A 21,263-nucleotide genomic window follows, 5' to 3' on the forward strand; every position below is an offset into this window, starting at 1 on the left:
TCATACAATTTTTGGAAACAATTTCCTTCCAAAAAGCAGTATCCTTTGAACTGTGCTGCCAAATACTAGTAAAGATTGAGAGAGACGCTTCAACCCTTGAATGAAAAATAATGTTGAATATAAAACATTACAAAAATGATAGCACTTCTTATTCCATATACATTTTAAGAGAGTTTATGTAATTGTTACACACAGTCCTTCAGGTGGTGCGAAAGGGTTATTCAATACTTTAAATAAATGTAATGTGTTCATCTTTAATAATTGTATCCTCCCTATCAGATAAAATGGCTAAGGGAAATATCTATCTAAAAATGTAAATACTGACTAGGGGATTGACAAAGTGATTTTAATTAACCCACAAGGGAACATCATTTTGTACCAAATGAATGGCATTCAACCAAAAGTAGTTTAGAGATTCAATTAAAACAAAACATGTCAACTTGATGGTGGTACAACACTTTTTTTCTGAGGACCAAGAATATCCGTATATCTTTCGAATGACCTACCAACATTGCCAACCATTAAAACATGGAAATGGACAAAAACTCCACTGAAAATAAACTGAAATACTTGATACTTAATTGTTTAAAAGTGCAAGCTCATTTGAGACTGGGATAGTCTGATCGTACGACTGAATTTACCTCATCATCCTCTAGTATGGAATCCATTCTCTCCCTGTAGTCTTCACCCAGCAGGTCCAGTAGCTGGTCAGGATCAGTCTCTGAAGCTGGGGCTGGCTGGAGAGCAGATACACTAAAAACAGAAGGCCAACTCTGCATTTCAAAATCCGGCAGCTCTGTAAACATGGGCTCCTCTTTGTCTGGGTAGAACAGATCCATGGGTTCGATAGAGTCACAGATTAAATCCCCTGCATGGGAATTTCTATCAAAGTCTGTATAAAATAGGTCCATGGTTGTGGAAACACTACCCGTATCTAAAGTGTTTTGCTGTGTTGTGGCTGTTTGATTATCACATATGACTGATCCGCTGATGTCATGTTGATCCAAACTTTCTATGAACCTTTTTTGTTCTGATTCTGTTGGTTCAACATTTTCTGATACCAGACAGGAAGGATTTCCAACAGAGTCTTTGTCAACATTGTCATTGGAATCACAATCCAATTCAGGAGGATTGTCAGTTCCCTCTGCTTGATGTTCCTCATCTTCCCCAACACGATCACCATTTTCTGGCACACATGTCCCCTCTTCATCCTGCTCTTCTGGCTCACTGGAAATAGATATCAATGAAATATGTATGCCTCTGCTTGGCTCAAGACTTGTTTTTGAAACTCCATCTGTGTTGGATGGATGTGTGTTTGCTAAAGTCTCTGAGCTTAAGCTTTCTTGAGGACCTGGGTACTCTCTTAGAACTCCTTCACTTTCTTCTTGTTTTCCTACACCCCTTTCCTGATAAACAACAGCCTCCTCGGTTGGCTCTCCTCTTGTCTCTTCTGGACTATCTTTTTTCTGACATTCAGTTTCCCCTTCAATCTCCTCAGAGTTATTTCTCTCATTCTGACTTGCAGTTGCATACTTGATTTGTTCTTCATGGTCATTGGCATTCCCATTAACGTCCACAGCTTTCTCTAAGTATTCCGGGTCTCCATGAGTGCTCTCTTCAACAAGGGTTTGCTTGAGTTGTGACTGATTAGATTGATCAGTTTCTAGGAGATGTTCAACACCAGAATTAATCCGTTCTTCTGCCTCACACAGTCTAAAAGAAGGTTCTTGCTCTCTGCTCTGACTTGTATCCATGTCCATAGAGTCTACTTCTTTCGTAAGATCAGGTTCCTGTTCTATTACCATTTCCTGGTTGTTATTCTCAAGGTTTGCCTTTTTCACTTTGACAACTTCATCTTGCTTTTTCTCAGAATGCCCATGAATTCTCTCATTGGTGCTCTCCAACGAGCTCAGTGAGTAAATCCCTTCATCGATGTAGGACTCAGTATTCGACTGCTCATCAGACGCTCTATCCTCCATGGAAGGGACAAATCCTTCATCTAGATTAGTAATCTCCACAGGGGTGGCACGGTACACATCCCAGGCTGTTCCACTGTCACACAAAGAACTCTCGCTTTGGCTTTCACAAAACTTCTCTGGCATCACCCCGAACTCGCTCTCCATCCAGGAGTCTGGCGAGCCGATTGCAGAGTCGCCAATAACTGACTCTGTCTTTATGGACTCGGGCACCGATGAGCCTGTGGGAGAGTGACTGTAAGGCGGTTGTGGGGAGTTACAAGTTGTGTTGACCTCACTGGTGGATTCATTGGGATCTTCAACCACACTGCTTGAGATGTCTTCTGTGTGGGGGGAATCTGCTAAGATGTCTTCAACCGACCACGAGCGAGCTGTAGGCGGTCTGAAGGGGGGTGACATGGCGCTCCTGTCCTCTGACACAGAGGAAATTAAGATTTTGGGTGGGGCTGTGGCAGAGATCTTCTGGAACATGTAGGACCTCTCCTTCACTCTGCTTCGGTACGCACAATTCCTTATGTGGTTGGTGTCACTGTCACGGAAGTTGAGTCGGCCCATGGAGACGCTTCGTTCAATCGGCTGGCAGCGCTCCTCCGGCTGAGATGGAAACAAACAAGTTGGCAGAATTTATCTGTGCTCTCATTGAGACGCTAATGTTTTGTCAGACATATATTATAAAAATAAAAAAAAGGGATTCCTACCTCCTCTATGCCAGGAAAGTGCTCCAGGAACTGAGACACATATGTCATGATGGATTGTTCATCTGGTGCATTGATAGTCAAATCTGGGCATGGGCAGACAAAGAACATTACCACGTTGGCATTTAAAAAATAGACTCCCATGTAAATGAGGTTCCCTCCTAGTCATGACTTACAGGGCTAGACTGATCTTATGATAAAACATTGTTTGAGAAATATAATGGCTATGGCATATTGACACCATCAGTATACAATTGGTTCCCTATAAGCCTTGCTTTCACTAGGTACAATCTTTGTGTAAAATGGAAGAGCGTCAACCGTTGTGCTTATGTTTTTTTGTAGCTATCCCCAGTTACCTAGGAACTAAACGTGGGAAACATTATGCAGTCTGTCCTGAGATGCTGGTTTTTGCTAAGCTCTGAGAAAAACTGAGAATGATCTAGTTCTCTTTGAGACAGCTGTGCCAACAATAGCACATTTGGAAACGCTCAGGAGAGGGTGAAAAGTTGTCTGTTTCCGCTTTAGGCTAATTATGTTATTGTGAGAAACCTGTTGAAGAGGTCTAGCCTACAGCGTTGTTGAACAGGTTACCCTGGCGTGAGAAAACGATAGTTACGGCTGTAACTACGGTTCTATGAGTCCCGGATGACCGCCAGAGGCGGAGCTTTAGCACTGGATATGTCCATCGCACGCATGCGCAGTTCGAGTACCTAATAACAACAAAGTCACCTGTGACCCACGTGACTACGGCTACATAGGCCGGCGTCATTAGTGGATCGGTTCCCAGAATCTTCTCGCGAGCACACAAGAATTCTGAGTGACCGGAAACTCTGGCGGTCACCTGGGACTCATAGAACCGTAGTTACAGCCGTAATTATCATTCTATTTCGTCCCTACTGACCGCCAGAGGCGGTGCTTTAGCACTGGATGACCTATACCAACCATGTCATGAAGAATCCAAGCCCTTGCTCACTACTGGAAGCAGCGGAGCTCGGCAACAGGACCACGCCCAAAGGATGGGGAGTGGCAGCATTGACCCGGTAGAATGAAGAGCTGCTCTCACTGTCGTATATTGGCCGTAGCACCAACATATGCCTCTAGGGCAGGGGTAGCCAACACGGTGCCCGCGGGCACTTAGTCGCCCGCAGGGGCAACGTGAGTCGCCCGCGGGGCATGTTCTAAAAATAGCTCGCCAAGCAAGTCCATGTATAAAATACACAAAACAAAAAAGGAAATGTAATTAAAAGAATCTACCCTATGCATAAACGAAACCTAAATCATAGCGAACTCTATCTACTTAATATAACTCTATATCTATCTAACACCCCTCCTCCTGCCACCCCCACAATGAATATCGACCAATCACGTTCTTGCTTGATTTACGGGTCCAGAGTTGCAGTCGGGAAGAAAAGCAATGTGGCACCTCCCTGCTGATTTTCTTTCTGGCAGAATCTACATAACACATCAGCCCCATTGAACAGCCTAGTCGTGCCAGCCTACACAGCACATGAGGGGCAGAGATTTACTCTGTGTGTTGCAAGTTGCATATATATTTATTGCACTTTACGCACACACACGCATGGCGTAATTTCCACTGGGTACAGGGGGGACATGTCCCACGCTCTTTTCGAAATCCCGTTTGTGTCCCCCCACTTTACAAATATGTGTATTATTATTTTTTAACGCAAGCCGTCATTGCCACGGAGGAGCACACAGCCTCTGTGAGCGAGCGAGACAAAGGGAGAGAGAGAGCGAGCTAGGGAGGGAGGGAGGGAGGGAGGGAGGGAGAGCGAGCGAGAGAGCACACCTTTATCTATTTAATATAGATAAATTAAGAAATCATTCCAATGTGTACTATACAGTGATGCAAATTAGTCGCTTTTCGGCGCCTCCCGCTTTTTTAACGCTGATTTGGGTGACTTGTGTAATTCGTGGAGAACCGAAGAGTTTTCGTTTTGGGGGGGGTCCGTCAGTCGACGGACGGACAACTTCTCACTTCAAAAAAGAAGAAGAAATCTAGATCGCAAAATAATTAAACAAGCGAGTGCCTGTTTTTCCTGGCCAAGGACAAGTTAATTGAACACAACACAAGCGTAACGTGTCTTCACCATAGGTCTTCACGTGGTTATGTCTCGTCTGGAATGTGTAACGGAGAGCATCGGAACGCTGCTCCAGCTCTTCAAATATTGCAGTACCCATAAGGAGCCGTACACATGCCGCAGTGTTTGCGAGGCTGTGTCTTTAGTTGTAAGCACAGTGGCGATCTGTTGTTATTAGCATCTGGTTAGCTAGCTATGCTAACGAATTTAAAGAGCTTTTCTACAACCAGGTGGAAGAGAGCTCTCTCCTGAGAGGCTCAAATAACCTCAGCTCAGTGAGGTTAAGGCACACCTTGATATAATCATTATAGTTATTAATGAGACATCAGAGACACAATTATTAACAGGTATAAAATACTATATGACAGTAACAAAAAAAAGTTGTTAAAAATAACAAGAATAGAGTTTGAAAGGGGAGTGATTTGTAAAATATCCAAAAAGAAAAATCTGTCATTGTCAGATGGTATATTACGCAGTTTTTTTTCTGCTTCGTAGTTATAGTTCTCTCTTTTTTCACCATACCTGTGTTTGCATCACTGACTATAGGACAGTAAAAAAAAAAAAAAAACAGTTTAAAAAGGGAGTGATTAGTAAAATATGCATAAATAGAAAGAAAGAATGCTAACTAGGTAACATAAGATAAGAATAAACTAGTTTAAATGATTTGTTATTGGTTGTGATCATATTCTAAAGATGATTGGATTATTGAAAAGTATACAGCTCCCTTTCATATGAGTGTTGAAGGCTGTATCCACAAATTCACCAGAATTTATGGATACACCAGAGTGCACCAGCATTTCACTTCAACATTTAAAAAAACATCTTCCCGGGGGAGCACGCCCCCGGACCCCCCTAGAGGAGCTGAGGCCCGTCCACCCCCAAATAAAGCAGGTTAAAATAATTAGATTGCAAACATGTTCTTTTAGTAAACACTGAAAACGGGTCCCACAGACCCAAACAGCACACAAAGGTTAAAGGTAAGCATATTAACGTTAAAATGTGCTAAATATATACACTGCAAAAAACAAAAAAAGAGGAGTAAAAGTAGCCCCCGACTTGTTTTATTTTTTTAAAGTAGCCCTCACCCTAAAAAAGGTTGGTGACCCCTGCTCTAGGGCATGCACAGGGCACAGCAACTCAGGGGTGCCGTTCTCCTGTGGGACGTTAAAGCGTGCCAGCTGGATAGGCCTATTGGAGTGGGCTAGTGGAAGCACCTTGGGCAGGAACGCCACGTTCGGCCATAGGGTAACACCAGAGCCATCGGAGTTCCACCTCAGGCATGTATCGCTCACGGAGAGGGCATGTAGCTCTCCAACTCGTTTCCCTGAGGTCATGGCAAGCAGAAATGCTGCCTTTAAGGACAGCCACTTAAGCTCCACCTGGGCCAGGGGCTCGAAGGGAGGAGATGATAGGGCATCCGGCAGCATGGGCAGGTCCCAAGCCGGAGCCCTCGGGGTGCTAGGGGGATGCTACCTTAAAGCCCCTCTCGGGAAGAGGGACACCGACCTGTGGCACCCCGCTGTGGCGCCGTCGACCCGAATAAGTCGGGCAGAAATAGCAGCCACATAAATTCAGAGTGGAGTGAGAACGCCCACTATCTAGAAAGGACTGCTGTCTGGGCAACAGCGTACATGCTGTCCCAAGGAACACGCACATTCTTGCCCCCCAGTTGGCGTAGAAAGTGCGTGAGTGCAAGCTGCACAGCCCGAAGCTCTAGCACGTTGGCATGGCGTGCACCCTCCTGGGCGGACCGCTGACCCTGAACGGTCCTGCCCTGCCGTACTGCACCCCACCCTGAGAGACCTGCACTTATGGTGACGGTCTCCTGACGGGATGGGATGGCGCCCATGGGCACGCCCATCAGGAGATAGGCCCTGCCCCTCCAGTGTGACCGAGAGTGGAGGCAACGCTGCAACACCCTGACTTTCCTGTGTCACGATTCTCCTGTTATGTCACGTTTATAGTTTTGTAGGTTTGGGTGTTTTTGCTGTTTTCCATGTCATGTTTTCCTTTGGGTTATTGTCTGGTCCTTTTCCCTGTGTTTTTCCTCTTGTCATTAGTTTCCCTGGTGTGTCTAATTGTCTGATTATGTTCACCTGGGCCCCTGTGTTTTCTCCTCCCTCCTCACCTGTGTCTTGTTGTGTGATTAGTCTTGTGTGTATTCAAGTTCTGTGTTTTCTGTCTGTCTTGGTCGGTTCGTCTTGTTCAATGACTAGTTCTGCGGTGAGTGTTCTGTTTTGTCATTGAATATATATATATATATATATATATATATATATATATATATCATAGCCTTGAAATAAAGGAATTTTCTGTTTATATCTGCATTTGGGTCCTGCTTGTTTCACAAACCGTGACAGTACGAACCAACCAGAAAAAATGGACCCAGCAGACCTTTTGAAGCTACAGGCGGAACGTCTTGGATATTCTCTGGAGTATATTTTTTATACGTGGAAAGGCGCCTCATCTAGACGGGGTAGAGAGGCTGCGTTGAAGGAGGCACGTCAGGAGGTTGCTCGCAAGCCATGGCTCTGGAGCTTGTTGCCCGAGTGGCTTAGGATTTTTTCACGTAGCCCTGAGAGCCAGTCCTCATTTTCTGACCCTTTCTTGGGGTCTGGTCTGGAGTTTGGGGGTCCACGAAGCCTCCAAAAGACTCCTAAGAGACGCAAGGCCAGGGTTCCGCGCCCAACAGCCATGGTTCCGGCTCCAGCGCCAGACCCAGCAGCTGTGGCTCCGTGCTCCAGTGCCGGCCCACGCAGCTTTGCTTCCATACTCCATTACCTGGCTTACACAGCCAGGATCCAGGCTTCGGCTCCGGACCTTACAGCCATGTTTCCGGCTCCAGAACCGGACCTTACAGCCATGTTTCCGGCTCCAGTGCCGGCCCACACAGCCATCTTTCCGGCTCCAGAACCGAACCTTACAGCCATGTTTCCGGCTCCAGAACCGAACCTTACAGCCATGGTCCCGGCTTCAGTGCCGGCTCCAGTAACCATGGTCCCGACTCCGGCTCCTCGTCACCTGCTGACTCATCGGCCGACGCCAGCTCCTCGAGTCCTGTCGGCGTACCGGCCGACTCCAGCACCTCGTCTCCTGTGGGCTGTCCGTCCGACGCCAGCTCCCCATGTCCTGTCGGCATACCGGCCGACTCCAGCACCTCGTCTCCGGTTGGCTGTCCGTCCGACGCCAGCTCCCCGAGTCCTGTCGGCGTACCGGCCGACTCCAGCACCTCGTCTCCGGTTGGCTGTCCATCCGACGCCAGCTCCCCGTGTCCTGATGGCTGTCCGTCCGACGCCAGCTCCTCGAGTCCTGTCGGCATACCGGCCAACTCCATGTCTTGTCCCGTTGGAGGTCCCGCAGACTACTCTTCTGCTGGGGGTCCTGCCAACTCCATGTCTGGTCCCGTTGGAGGTCCCGCAGACTACTCTTCTGCCGGGGGTCCTGCCAACCCCATGTCCTGAGCCGTTGGAGGTCCCGCAGACTGCTCTTCTGCCGGGGGTCCTGCCAACTCCATGTCGTGTCCCGTTGGAGGTCCCGCAGACTACTATTCTGCCGGGGGTCCTGCCAACCCCATGTCCTGAGCCGTTGGAGGTCCCACAGACTGCTCTTCTGCCGGGGGTCCTGCCAACTCCATGTCTTGCCACGTTGGAGGTCCCGCCGACTACTCTTCTGCTGGGGGTCCAACCAACTCCATGTCCTGTCGCGTTGGGGATTCCGCCGACTGCTCTCCTGCCGGGGGTCCTGCCGGTCCTGTGTCCTCTTCCATGGGGGACCTTGCCGACACCGGCTCCTGACCGGCCTCCGGAGCTGTCTGGTCTTCACCCCTCCTCGGACTCTGCCTTGCCCCCTGGTCGTCCGCCCGAGATTCCCTCCATGGACTCTGCCTTGCCCCCGGGCCGTCCGCCCTCCACCCGTCCTCCAGACCCCCTCCACCCACCCTGCTGGACTTTTGTTTTTTTGGGACGTCTGGAATCCGTCCCTTGAGAGGGGGGTTATGTCACGATTCTCATGTTATGTCACATTTATAGTTTTGTAGGTTTGGGTGTTTTTGCTGTTTTCCATGTCATGTTTTCCTTTGGGTTATTGTCTGGTCCTTTTCCCTGTGTTTTTCCTCTTGTCATTAGTTTACCTGGTGTGTCTAATTGTCTGATTATGTTCACCTGGGCCCCTGTGTTTTCTCCTCCCTCCTCACCTGTGTCTTGTTGTGTGATTAGTCTTGTGTGTATTTAAGTTCTGGGTTTTCTGTCTGTCTTGGTCGGTACGTCTTGTTCCATGACTAGTTCTGCGGTGAGTGTTCTGTTTTGTCACTGTATATATATATATATATATATATATATATATATATATATATATATATATATATATCATAGCCTTGAAATAAAGGAATTTTCAGTTTATATCTGCATTTGGGTCCTGCTTGTTTCACAAACCGTGACATCCTGTGCCTGTGCCACTTGGCGTCCAAGTGAAGGCTGTTCAGCCAAATCTGCATGGGGCGCAACGACAGCGGGCCCAAGGGCCCAACGGCCGAGGCAGCCTTTCCAAGGGCCGGAGGAACTGAATATAAGGCACCATGTTGCCCGGCCCACGAGGAAGTATGCATCCCTCAAGTCCACGGTTGAGAACCACTCCGCCTGTGCATGTGCTGTGGTCAGCGTATAGAGTGGCAGCACCTTCAGGAATCTGTTGATTCCTCTGAGGTCCAAGATCAGGCAAAATCCGCAGACGTAGTACGTACTCAGTACGCTGAGTAGAACCCCCTGGGCTAACCAGACTGGCTCAATTGTGTCCTTGGACAGAAGGACGGACAACTCTTGGGCCAGAGCTAGGGCCTCTGCCGGATCGCTGCCGACTGTCATTTTGGCCCGGCCGAAGGCTAGGGGCCAGAACTGCGGTTCGTACCCCTGGGTTAAGGTGAAAACCACCCAAGGGCCGGAAGTACAGACAGCCCAGTAACTGAGCTGCTGCTGGGAAAGCAGCCGGCGACCGTCCCAGAGAGTCTCTGGGCCTAACCCCCCAGCATCCGGAGCCCCCTGGGGGCAGACCCGGCGTCATGGGCGGGCCCCATGAGTCGTGTGGGTTTTTGAGTGAGATGCGGCACAGCAGCCTGTCAGTTTACTCTTGCTAGGTTAGTTTGGCTCTTATCATTTATATTTATCTGCAACAATAGATATCAGGAAGTGGTTCACGAAAGGAATATGGCAACTCAGCGCCAGATGCAGGCACATTAGAAGAAATCAGTTACGTTACCAACGAGCTAGCAAGCCAGCCAGGGACAAGGGAGGCTGGCAATCAATTATATTTTGTAGAGAAATTGACTCTCAAGCCGGCTCTCTCATAAACTGCTCTGTGCGCAAGCAGACCGCTGCACAGTGCACACGCTCTCTGCCTCGCTCAATCTCTCTCTCTCCCTTTCTTTCCATCGCTCAACCTCACTCCACCTCTCCACCCTGTGTGCGCTCCTCAAGTTTGCCTGCGTCCTTGCCCATGTTGGCACAGCGTTACAAATGTGCCACAAAACCAACCAATGGATGTAGCCTATAATAAGACCATCAACAGCCTTATGGCAACCTAAAACCCCTCTGTTTACGTAACGCAGTCGAGAGGAGCCGAGCGCATCCGCGAAGCATACAAAATGGCGACGCCAGCGTTCCCGTTGGCCGGCAAATCTAAATCTCTTCGGTCACAATAATTTCCCTTTACCACAATACCGCTTCAGTTGCGCCACTTATGTGACAGAGAAGAAGAGTATGTGATAGACAAGAATAGTCAATTCTAATGTCTAACACTTAATGTGGAGAAAGAGATGTCCTGTATGGGTTGATTGTGCGTTGATCTGTTGGTAATGCCTTAGGGTTCCGGTGGGCATGTAAACAAATGCATAATGCTGCGCTATACTTTGTGGCCTCACCCAGTTGCATAGCGACACTTATTGTTTAGGTGTCTTTTAATAAGCAGGTAGTCCTATCATTAGCTAGAACTAGCTAGATCTGATCAATATGGAAATAAACGCGAGTGAAGTCTAATCTGACGGGAGAGAGAGATCAGCTGCTGCTGACGAGTCGACACGCAGCACTGCATGATCACATGCAGCGGTGAGCGGACAAAACACACACTTCAGGTTAGAATATCACACAAGCTATTTGAATTACCTCTGAAACTACCTAAACTAGTTATAGATATGTTTAGTTTTACTGTCCGGTCACTCATTACTGGATCCGCGAGCTGCTGGCATAATAGATTGCCCGATCGGGCAACCAGCAGGTGAGGCTTCATTGCCCGAGCTACATACTAGATGGCCCCGGGCCATCGGGCAGCCCTTAATGTCGAGCCCTGTCTACAGGGCTTGCTACACAACCAGTTAGGATGCCTGGTTGGGTATTTCATGACTGTGGTTTGGAATTGCTTTTGAATGTTAGTAGGCATTTTGTTATGGAAAATGTTGTGCATAATCAGTACTGTTTTAAGCTTAGCTATATCAACACATTTGAATAGATTGAGTTTTTTAATTATGGGAGTTGTGTGTTCATATTTACCAACACCACAGACGATTCGTAATACTTTTTATTGAGATGTTATTATTTTTTGTAGATTTGTTGAGTAAGTGTTTCCCCATATTTCGGAGCAGTAATAAAGGTAAGGGAGAAATAGACTGTTATAAAGAGTTCTGAGTATTTTTTCCTCGAGAATGTTCTTAGTACGATACAAAATACCTATTGTTTTTGACAGTTTAGTTTGTACATCATTTATATGGTGTTTCCAGTTGAGTTTTTCATCAACAATGAGTCCTAATAATTTACATGCACCAACTTTCTCTATCTCAGTATTGCAAATCCGTATAATACAGTCATTTCTACTCTCAGACTTTGTATTGAATAACATGTAATTTGTTTTGGCCACATTAAGGGATCATTTATTAACTGCAAACCAGTTACATAGTATTTCTAATTCTGCATTAACAATTTTAACAAGATCACCAAGATTATGATGGGAGCAGAGAATGGTGGTATCATCGGCAAACAAAATTAATTTTAACATGTCGGAGGTGTTGATAATGTCATTAATATAAATCAGGAACAGTTTTGGACCTAAAATTGATCCTTGAGGGACTCCACATGTTATAGGAAGATTGTTTGATTTTGCCTCGTCTATATCCACATATTGTAGCCTATTTATCAGATAACTCTTGACCCATTCTTTGGCTTGACCCCTTATGCAAAAATGTTCTAATTTGTGTAGCAGTATGGTATGGTTCACAGTATCAAAAGCCTTTTTAAGGTCAATGAATATACCAGCTGTAATAATTTTTTTCTCAATGTTGTTGGTCATTTCTTCAACCAGTTCAATTACTGCTGAAGAAGTAGAGTGATTTTTCTGAAATCCATATTGGCTGGGGCATAGTATATTACATTTGCTGAGGATTGACTCCAGACGGTTGTTAAAGAGTTTTTCCAGGATTTTTGAGAATTGTGGAAGTAAAGAAATCGGTCTATAATTATAAAACTAGATTTATCACCAGATTTGAAGACCGGAATCACCTTCGCGATTTTAATTTCATTGGGAAAAATACCTTGTTGGAACGATTTATTGCATATATTTACTAGGGGGGCTACAATGTTTGGTGCAACTCCTAAATAATCTTTGGACTGTTTACTGTGTTGAGTATTAACAATATCAAGCAGTTCCTTTTCTGTAATTGGGTTCAGGAACATACTCTGTTGGTTGCAGTTTTTCAGAAAATCATCCACTTTAGATGAAGTTGGGCTGATTTTACTCGCCAGATTGGGGCCAATGTTAGTAAAGAACTCATTAAAGCTATTTGCAACATCCGTTGGGGTTTTTCCTTCGGTTTGGAATTTCTTGAATTCATTTCTGTTGTCAGTTCTTTTCTTCTTAATTATGCTATTAATTACCTTCCAAGTGGTTTTCATATCTCCTATGGCATTTTCTAATTTTTCAGAGAAGTATGGTTTTTCACAGTTTCCAAGGATTGTAGTCAATTTGTTTTTATACAATTTATAACAACTTTCATCTTCAGTGCTTTTACTTTTCAAAAATGTCCTATAGAGTGCATTTTTTTTCAGTCCACGAGTGAACCAGGGTTTTGAGTCATTTTTATTCCTGTTGCCAATCTTAATTTTAATATATGGACAACATTTGTTCATGTTTTGCATGAAAATCCTTACAAACTCATTATAGGATTTGTTTACATCTTGAATCTCAAATACTTCTTGCCATTTTACATTTTTTAAGTTAACTGTCATTTAATGTCCGCTTAGTTATGTATGTCTTTTGTTCTTTGTTATGTACAGGTTCTTTTCCACAAATTGTGAATATTGGCAGGTGATCACTGACATCAGTGATGAGGGCCCCACTATGATGTTCCGTTTCAAGGACGTTCGTGAAAATGTTATCAATTAACGTTTCAGTCGTGCTAGTTAACCTGGTTGGTTTGGTTATTAGAGGGAGAAGCCAGAGAGAAGAAAACATATCCATGAAGTGTCTCGACTGTTGGAGCGAGTTGTATTTTAATAAATTAACGTTGAAATCTCCACACACATAAAGGTTTTTCATTCTATGAGGACTGAGCATTTTTTCTACTTGTTCATTAAATTCCTCAAGATTACTTCCAGTCTTTCTATACATGCATGAGACGAGTATATGTTTTTTCTGTTTTAGCTCAATGTCTACGGTGACAGATTCAAGGAGGATGTTGCAGCAGAGGGAGAGACTTTCTACCAATCTCGCAGAAAGTTTTAACAAACAGTGAAACCCCTCCACCTCTTTGGAGTTTGCGATTCATATGAAAAGCCACATAATCGGGTAAAAAATTGTCAACAGTGTTTGAGTCAGTTTGCCAGGTCTCTGAGATTGCAATGATGTCAAAAGATCTATTTATGAGTTGAAGATATAGTTTGATTTCGTCACTATTCGCATTAAGGCTACGGGCATTAAAGTGTATTAATGAAAAGCCATTAATAGCTTTAAGTTCTAAGTTCAAAAGTGTAGCAGCAGTTGTTGGTAAGATTCCAGAAGAAATTAGAGTCTGGGTCAATGTGAGAGTCGAAACAGTTATGTCTTATTAGATTTTCATCAAAGAGATTTAAATCCTTAGAGTTTACTCAGGTCAATGTGGTCACTGGGACTGGGTGATTTCAGTTCATGGTACATACACAGAGGTAAATTCATGACTGATCATACATACTTGATTTATTTTAACACACAGGACAAAATACAAAACTGAATATAACGGATTATTATCGAGTGGTCGATGGAACTTTTGACTCACGCTTAATGAATGAAATGAGGGAAAATAGCGCATAGATGTAATTGCATTATTTGTCAATACTTTACCAATAGCGGGAGTAATATTCTTATCCTCAGAGTTCATTAAAATATAGATAAGTCCTCACTGTCCTTCACAATCTATACTTTTCCTTTGTTTGTTTTGATGAATATTTTACAGTCCCTGGTCCAGGTAGCTTCGATTTTGTTCCTCTTCCTCAGGTCTCTCGCAGTTCTTGCAATATCCGCGTTCCTTTTCGTGAGGCGCTCATTAATGTCGATTCCGGTCCCTTTCAGTTTCTTGGCGTTTATCATCAAGTTTCTCCTCACAAGTTTTATGATCACCCTTTGGAATCCACTTTCCGACGGCTTCCCAAGTGTATGGCAGATCTCAATCTCCTCAGACTTCAGGTGCACGCCACGATCGTTAAGTGCCTCGAGCACCTGTGTTTCGACCGAATCATGTCCGTCTCTGTCTGTAGAAGGCGCAGAATCTCCTTTCACTACCTGGGAATATGGTTTTATGATTTTTAATCCGGTCACGATAACATCCTCTTTTCGGGTGTGTTATTCAAGCTCCTCGATCCTTCTCTCCAGCGTGACAATCTTCTCGTCTTTTTCCTTCATTATCCTCTCCATGCTTCCGATCGTTTCCAGCTGTTTTTTAATTGTTATGCTGTCATCCTTTCGGATCTTATTTAAGTCACTTATATCCTTGGTAATGCTGGATAAAGCGTCCTTAATTTCTAGGAGATCAGCGTTCGCTGCGTTTGCTGGATTCGCTCGTGTCGCCATCTTAGTTTCCCAGCGAATGCCAGGTGCATCGTACCCAGGAGCGGGGGCGAGAACACAGCCTTCACTGGTTGAGTTCATAGCGAATGCCAGGTGCAGCGTGCCCAGGAGCGGGTGCGAGAACACAGCCTTCACTGGTTGAGTTCATAGCGAATGCCAGGTGCAGCGTGCCCAGGAGCGGGTGCGAGAACACTGCATTCACTGGTTGAGTTCATAGTGAATGCCAGGTGCAGCGTATCCGGGAGCGGGTGCGAGAACACAGCCTTCACCGGCTACCTGCTGAACGGAAAGAGTAGAACAATGCTCCTACTTGCCGAACACAGAGAGGGATGTGAATGACCTACACCCACGTTACAAGCAGAGGGAGCGGGAGCGAGAGCACTGCCTTCACCTAGCTGGATTAAATAAAGAAGCTTAACGGGGCAGTTTAGCCAGGCTGCTAAGAATCAAGCAGCACGTCTACCAGGAGCGGGGGCGAAAAACACCGCCTTCACTGGATGAGTTAAACAATGAAGCTCAACAGAACACGCCAGATGTTAGCCAAGCGGCCGCTGCTAACAATCAGAGCAATACGTTACAGGGAGCGGGAGCGAGAGTACTGCCTTCACCAGCTGAGTTTAAATAAAGAAGCGTTAACAAAACATGCAAGATGTTAGCCAAGCGGCTGCTGCTAACAATCAAAACAACACGTTACCGGGAGCGGGAGCAAGAGCACTGCCTTAACCAGCTGAGTTAATAATTAACAGTACACGCAAGACGTTAGCCTGCTGCTAACAATCAAGCGAGATCAAGTCAAACATAAATGTTTAAGACCAGATAACTAGCTTCTAAAGAAGAGAACAGCACAGAGCCGTAGTTACAGCAGTAACCATGGCCAGTACTTACACAGCCTAGAACCATAGTTACAGTAGTAACTATGGCCAGTACTTACACGGCTTGGAACCGTAGTCACAGTAGTAACTATGGCCAGTACTTACAGGGCTTAGAACCATAGTTACAGTTGTAACTGTGGCCAGTACTTACACAGCAGAGAACCGTAGTTACAGTAGTAACTATGGCCAGTACTTACACAGCATAGAACCGTAGTTACAGTAGTAACTGTGGCCGGTGCCTAAAAGTGTCAGCCAAACGGCTGCACACTAGATAATATAATATTGGGAGGATGAAATCCTCTTTAATGGCCACACATGCAGAGCACACAGCACACACAGTGAAGATTTTTCTCTGCATATCATAGTGCTAGAGTCTAGTACTAGGAGCAGTAAATACAACGATACAGCGCTACTGCAATCAAAACCATACGTTACCGGGAGCGGGAGCGAGAGCCCTGCCCTCACCGGCTGAATTAAATAGTGAAGCTTAACAGTACATGCAAGGTGTTAGCCAAGCGGCTGCTGCTAACAATCAAGCAACCAAGTAAAAACACAAATGTTAAGACCAGATAATTAGCTTCTATGGAATAGAACAGCCCGCATAGCACCGTAGGCCATGGTCACAGTAGTAACCATGGCCAGTGCTTACATGGCCTAGGACCGTAGTTACAGTAGTAACTATGGCCAGTACTTACCTTACTCTCTGCATCTAAACAAAAAACGGGCAAAATATGGCACACTGGGCTTTCCATACTAAATTGAATGTCAGAATTAGCTAAAGCTGGGACTCAAATGCTAATGATAGCTCGGGCACAACGCCACAAGCAGAACTTTCAAAAGAGCATAATAAGGGCAACTTTATGGGAGAGAAAGCGGGAACACTGTCGTCACCAGAAAGTCTAAGCCAAACAATAAATAAGACAGCAATCAGGACAACTTGGCTGGGAGAGAGTGCGGGGACACAGCCATCACCAGCAACAAGTTGACACAAACCTGTCCGTCGAGGCTCTGCACAGCCGGCCACAGCTCCTGGAGGACGCGCAACCCGTAGCTCCGACTGTCAGTCACGAAGCTGTACGCGGCCAGCTGCTGGCAGAGAAATCCCTCAGATCAAACGTTCAAACCTGAACGCTGTAGGCTACAAGAATGTAGCCGCGGTACTCTTGCGAAGCGAAAAGATGAAAAGGAACCGATCCGCTAATGACGCCGGCCTATGTCGTCACGTGGGTCACAGGTGACTTTTTTATTGCATGCACATGCGTGCGATGGACATATCCAGTGCTAAAGCACCGCCTCTGGCGGCCAGTAGGGACGAAATTGAACCTACACTTTTGTGCATTGAACATTATTTTCATGCAGGGTTAGTTTTTTCTTTGTTACCCTCAGGTTCCAGAAGGCGGTGGATACCCAGGCTGTAGTGGGCTATCCTGAAGCTGTCCTCCAGATTCTCCTTGGTGGTCCTCAAATGGGCCTTCCTCATGTCCACCAGGCTGGGGTCAATGGACTTAATGACAGCCAGGAAGGCCAGACCACTTTTCCAGCTCTTCCCAAAGTCATGCACAGCCACACCGTACCTGAGACAAAACACAAACATTCAGAGGACAGGGTCAGTCCAGAGAGAGAACAAAACTAACTATTAGAGAGACAATAACAGACTAATGGAGCAAGTCAATCATTGATGCCCCTCCTACCTGCTTGTGTTAACCACAGACCTTATTTAAGCCATCTAACCAAAAACATGTTAAAAGACTCACTTTAAGACTCATTCTTGCACCATTTTGTAAACATTGTTATATTTCTTCCACACTTCAAAGATTTATTTCACACATATTTTTTTTTAAATGGAAGGCCACACTCACTTGCGTGTTCGCTTCTGGACCCACTGCAGCAGTGTTTTGATGGCCTTGCTGTGTTCACGCATGGCCGCCGCCTGCCTCTCGCCTGAGGGAGCGCTGCAGGACGTGTCGGAGTCAGAGCTGGTGGGGATGGACGACAGGCTGGAAGAGGAGGGGAACTGGCTCCTGATGTTCCCCGTGAGCTCCTTAATCTGGGAGGAGACAGAGTTGGAGTATATTCACATTAGTCAACTGTTTTATCAGTCAATTCAGCTGTTGGGTTAATAATCTGCTGCAGAGATTTGGCTGAATTGGATACTCAAGTGTTTCATGCTGACACTGTGTTTTACACAATTGTCTACTGAAAGGGTGGGATTAGCCAAGACTGACAAAAACAATCTTAGGTTTGAAGTAGAGTCTGGATTTATTAAAGTTACCATGCATGGAACATGTAATCCTTTGGACAGATGACCAACATACTTACACAGGAATCTAAGCTCTTAAAACACAGAGGATCTGTTCCGTGCTGATTCTGGTGTTAGTTTTATCAGTTTACTCAGCCTGGGAAAACAGTCATGTAATGTCTCAGGTAGCTTTCTAAAGTCTGAGAAAATAAAGTGTTGATGTCAGACTTGAACATTGAAACAGAAAAACACGAGATACAGGAACATAGTTATGCAATAGTGCAATCAGCCAAATTAAAGTCATATGACCACTCACGACCACAGTGAAGGCATGGGTCAAACTTTCTATTCAAACAGTTTTGGCCTGGCATTGCCATCCAATTATATGTAAGCATCAATTGAATACCAAAACATATGTAGCTCCTGTAAAATATATATAGACTTGAATATGTAAGAAGTTTTATCAACAGTTAACAATATTTTATTATGTATGTACATATATTACAGCAGTTAGAAAGCAATATCTTGGCTAGCTACTGTAATAGAAATTAAGATAGTACACAAAACAATGATTTGTCTCAGTTGATGTGCAGCAGGTTGTAAAGAAAAGAGGGAGGACCTGAAACATTTTGAAATTGGTAGCAAAATCAAAGGTTTATTTTCTAATTCTAAGTGATCATGTAGCTGTAAAAGAGTTATGCAAAGTATTGAATGATATTTATCCGTCTTCAGGCCTGGACACAACCATTGAAATCGCTATAAGGAGGCATTTTGACAACACTAATCTTTAAGGGGATGGAGAGATCAAAACTTAAAGGAAGATAGAGTAGCTCATAAACTTTGCAACAATATTTATCTTGCTAACTAATTAGCATAGAGAGCTTTATTTTTCTTCTTCAGTTACTTTTCATTTAACTAAGTGGTGTGCAAATGTGTGATTTAAATTAGATTAAACTGTCGGAGGAAATTAAACAGAACTGTGAAGAGAGATTTGAGGGAAACTTCTGAGCTATTGAAAGCGCTGCAAATGAAAGCTAGTAAGTGGGACTATTTCTCTCTAGCTACTGCTCCCGGTGTAAATGAAGAACTTCTAAGGTCCAGCTATGATTTCATTGGCTAGTTCAACATGGTCTAATTTATTGCTGTTAATGGACAAAGCAAGCTATTACTTGTGATAAAGACTATACTTTTACTCTAACAGTAGTTGTTACTTTTGGGTTGGTTCTAATTTGGAATGGTAATGTTACTCAGTTTTTCTGAGCAGACAAAGGCATTAGACTGGTGGTAAATACAGATTCTGGGGTTTGAGGAAACATTATTATAATACTGTACATTTTTTTAAGGAGTAGCAAAATGATGATGTTCAGTAAGGCAAACAATTACAAAATGTCATTGGAGATTGATGACCTGCGTTCATATATAGTTAAATTAGAAGCTATAGAGGATCGATGTCCTCTCAGTCTAATGGTGGACGAGTGGCAGGCAGCAGCTAAAACGGAAACTTCCTTGGCTTGTCAGTATTTTATACTCTAATGCTGCGACTACAGTCACTATTTTGACTTTTAACGTCAAAAATGTCTTCTTTGATGAGTGATGTTAACCTTATTAGCACCATCATTTAGCTGTGAGGAAGTGTTTTCCACAGACGTACATCCCCGTCCTCTATGGAGGCTCGAAGCCACAGATATTTTCTTTTATCGTCCTTTGTTCGAAGTTTGGATCTTTTTGTTGTTTGACGTGCAATACATGACACAGCAGCCTTTTTTTTTGTTTTCACCAGAAAATGGGTGGGGCTTCCATCTAAAATACAATTGTAGAATGTTAGGTTACAAAACTAGAATTCTCACAGATTTTATAACGTTGAATTAAAAATGTGGAATGTCAAGTTACCTGTAGAATGTTACTTTATGTAGCCTATGGCAGCCTCTGCCTCTGTATGCAAGCGTGTGAATCCTGACTTGTATATGTGAAAGTGATTTAGGGCTCTCAATGACTGGAGAAATGCTGTCTATTTACCTCTGTAATTCATTGAAGAGATCAGTGTATCTTGTACGTTACTGCCATACATCCCGCTCAGGAGTGTATGGAGCCTCATACAGTTGCTCTGCTCCAGAATGAGCTGACAGTCTGTTTGAACTGCAGAGGTCATTTTTTCCTCATGGTGCCGGTCCGAGGCATTGAAGTGCAGAGTGATTAAATAAACTACCCACAGAGCTGCACTTTGAAGGGCTATTGTGAATGGAAAGTGCAAAGGCTGTGAAGTAGACACTTGATTATTCTTCCTGTTGGCCTAATTCTAAAAAGAGAGGCAAGGGAAAGGAGGGGAAATGGAAACTTAGGACAGATAAGAGGAGGACAAGGTTTAGAAAATGAGATTACCTGGAAGAAGAGGATGATGTTCCAGATGAGTCCCAAGATGATGGAGGAGTTTCCATCAGCAACATCCGCTGCGTCGATACTGACCAGTTTCACCTGCGGACACACGTAAATATGTAGTGACAGCCAATCACAAGGCATGGTGCAGACATGTGTTCATGCTTCTTCTTGTGGTACTCACGTTCCTCTCCTCCAGGAAGGACAGGACCTTGGCGATGTTGTTGAGTCTGAAAATACGATGTGAGGACCTCTTGAACCTGTGAAGCTGGAGGATCATTGAGACAGAGACAACATATTACTGAATAGCATAACACCACTATGATTTACCAGAAGTCAAAATCACTGAAAAATCACTGCCCATCACCCTCGCTAAGCCGTTTTCAAATTCACCAGTGGGGTATTTACTGACGTATTTTATGTCGTAGGAAAAAACGTTTAAATATGTTTATCAGATTTTCCATACAGCATTATGAGTATTACACACTGTGCAGTTAAACACGTTAAAACAAAGTGAGAGATTCTGACCAGCTTGCAGCCGGAGATCTCCTCCAGCAGGGCCATGAGGATGTGTCCATCCTGAATGTCCCTGAACAGGTCGTTGACCTCGATGGGGGGGTCACACTGAGAGGGAAAGAAAATAGGAAGACAGTAATGTGATAAGTAGATCATCAATAAATGAATCGGATTCTATTTTGATCCTTTTTATAATTCATCGTACATGACAGTAAAGTGAATATCTTTAACTTTTTTTGGCAAATAAGCCAATAATAAAAATTATTGTAGATTGCAGCCTGAGTGAGAATATAGGATGTATAATTAAATCATATACAAATTGATAATCTGACAGGTTTAGGCTACTGTCTGTTCAAAGTTTTATCCCCATTTACACTTTATCAAAAAATGCAACCCAAAAACTGTAAAACCAACAA

At 44.4% G+C, this 21,263-nt stretch overlaps 1 protein-coding gene across 5 annotated transcripts in view; it reads right to left on the bottom strand.

Annotated features, from left to right (window-relative positions):
• clmna (calmin a) overlaps positions 1-21,263 on the bottom strand; it is a 107,821-nt gene that overhangs the window by 25,461 nt on the left and 61,097 nt on the right. For all 5 annotated transcript variants that reach the window (XM_079640284.1, XM_079640285.1, XM_079640283.1 and 2 more), the window contains 7 exons: positions 20,860-20,955; positions 20,516-20,599; positions 20,338-20,430; positions 17,579-17,766; positions 17,100-17,293; positions 2,675-2,757; positions 642-2,570 (listed from right to left, as the gene is read on the bottom strand). In XM_079640284.1, coding sequence (XP_079496410.1) covers positions 642-2,570; positions 2,675-2,757; positions 17,100-17,293; positions 17,579-17,766; positions 20,338-20,430; positions 20,516-20,599; positions 20,860-20,955 — 2,667 coding nt within the window. The remainder of the gene's footprint in view (positions 1-641; positions 2,571-2,674; positions 2,758-17,099; positions 17,294-17,578; positions 17,767-20,337; positions 20,431-20,515; positions 20,600-20,859; positions 20,956-21,263) is intronic.

This window comes from Notothenia rossii (assembly GCF_949606895.1).
Source record: "Notothenia rossii genome assembly, chromosome: 7".
Taxonomy (NCBI): Eukaryota; Metazoa; Chordata; class Actinopteri; order Perciformes; family Nototheniidae; genus Notothenia; species Notothenia rossii.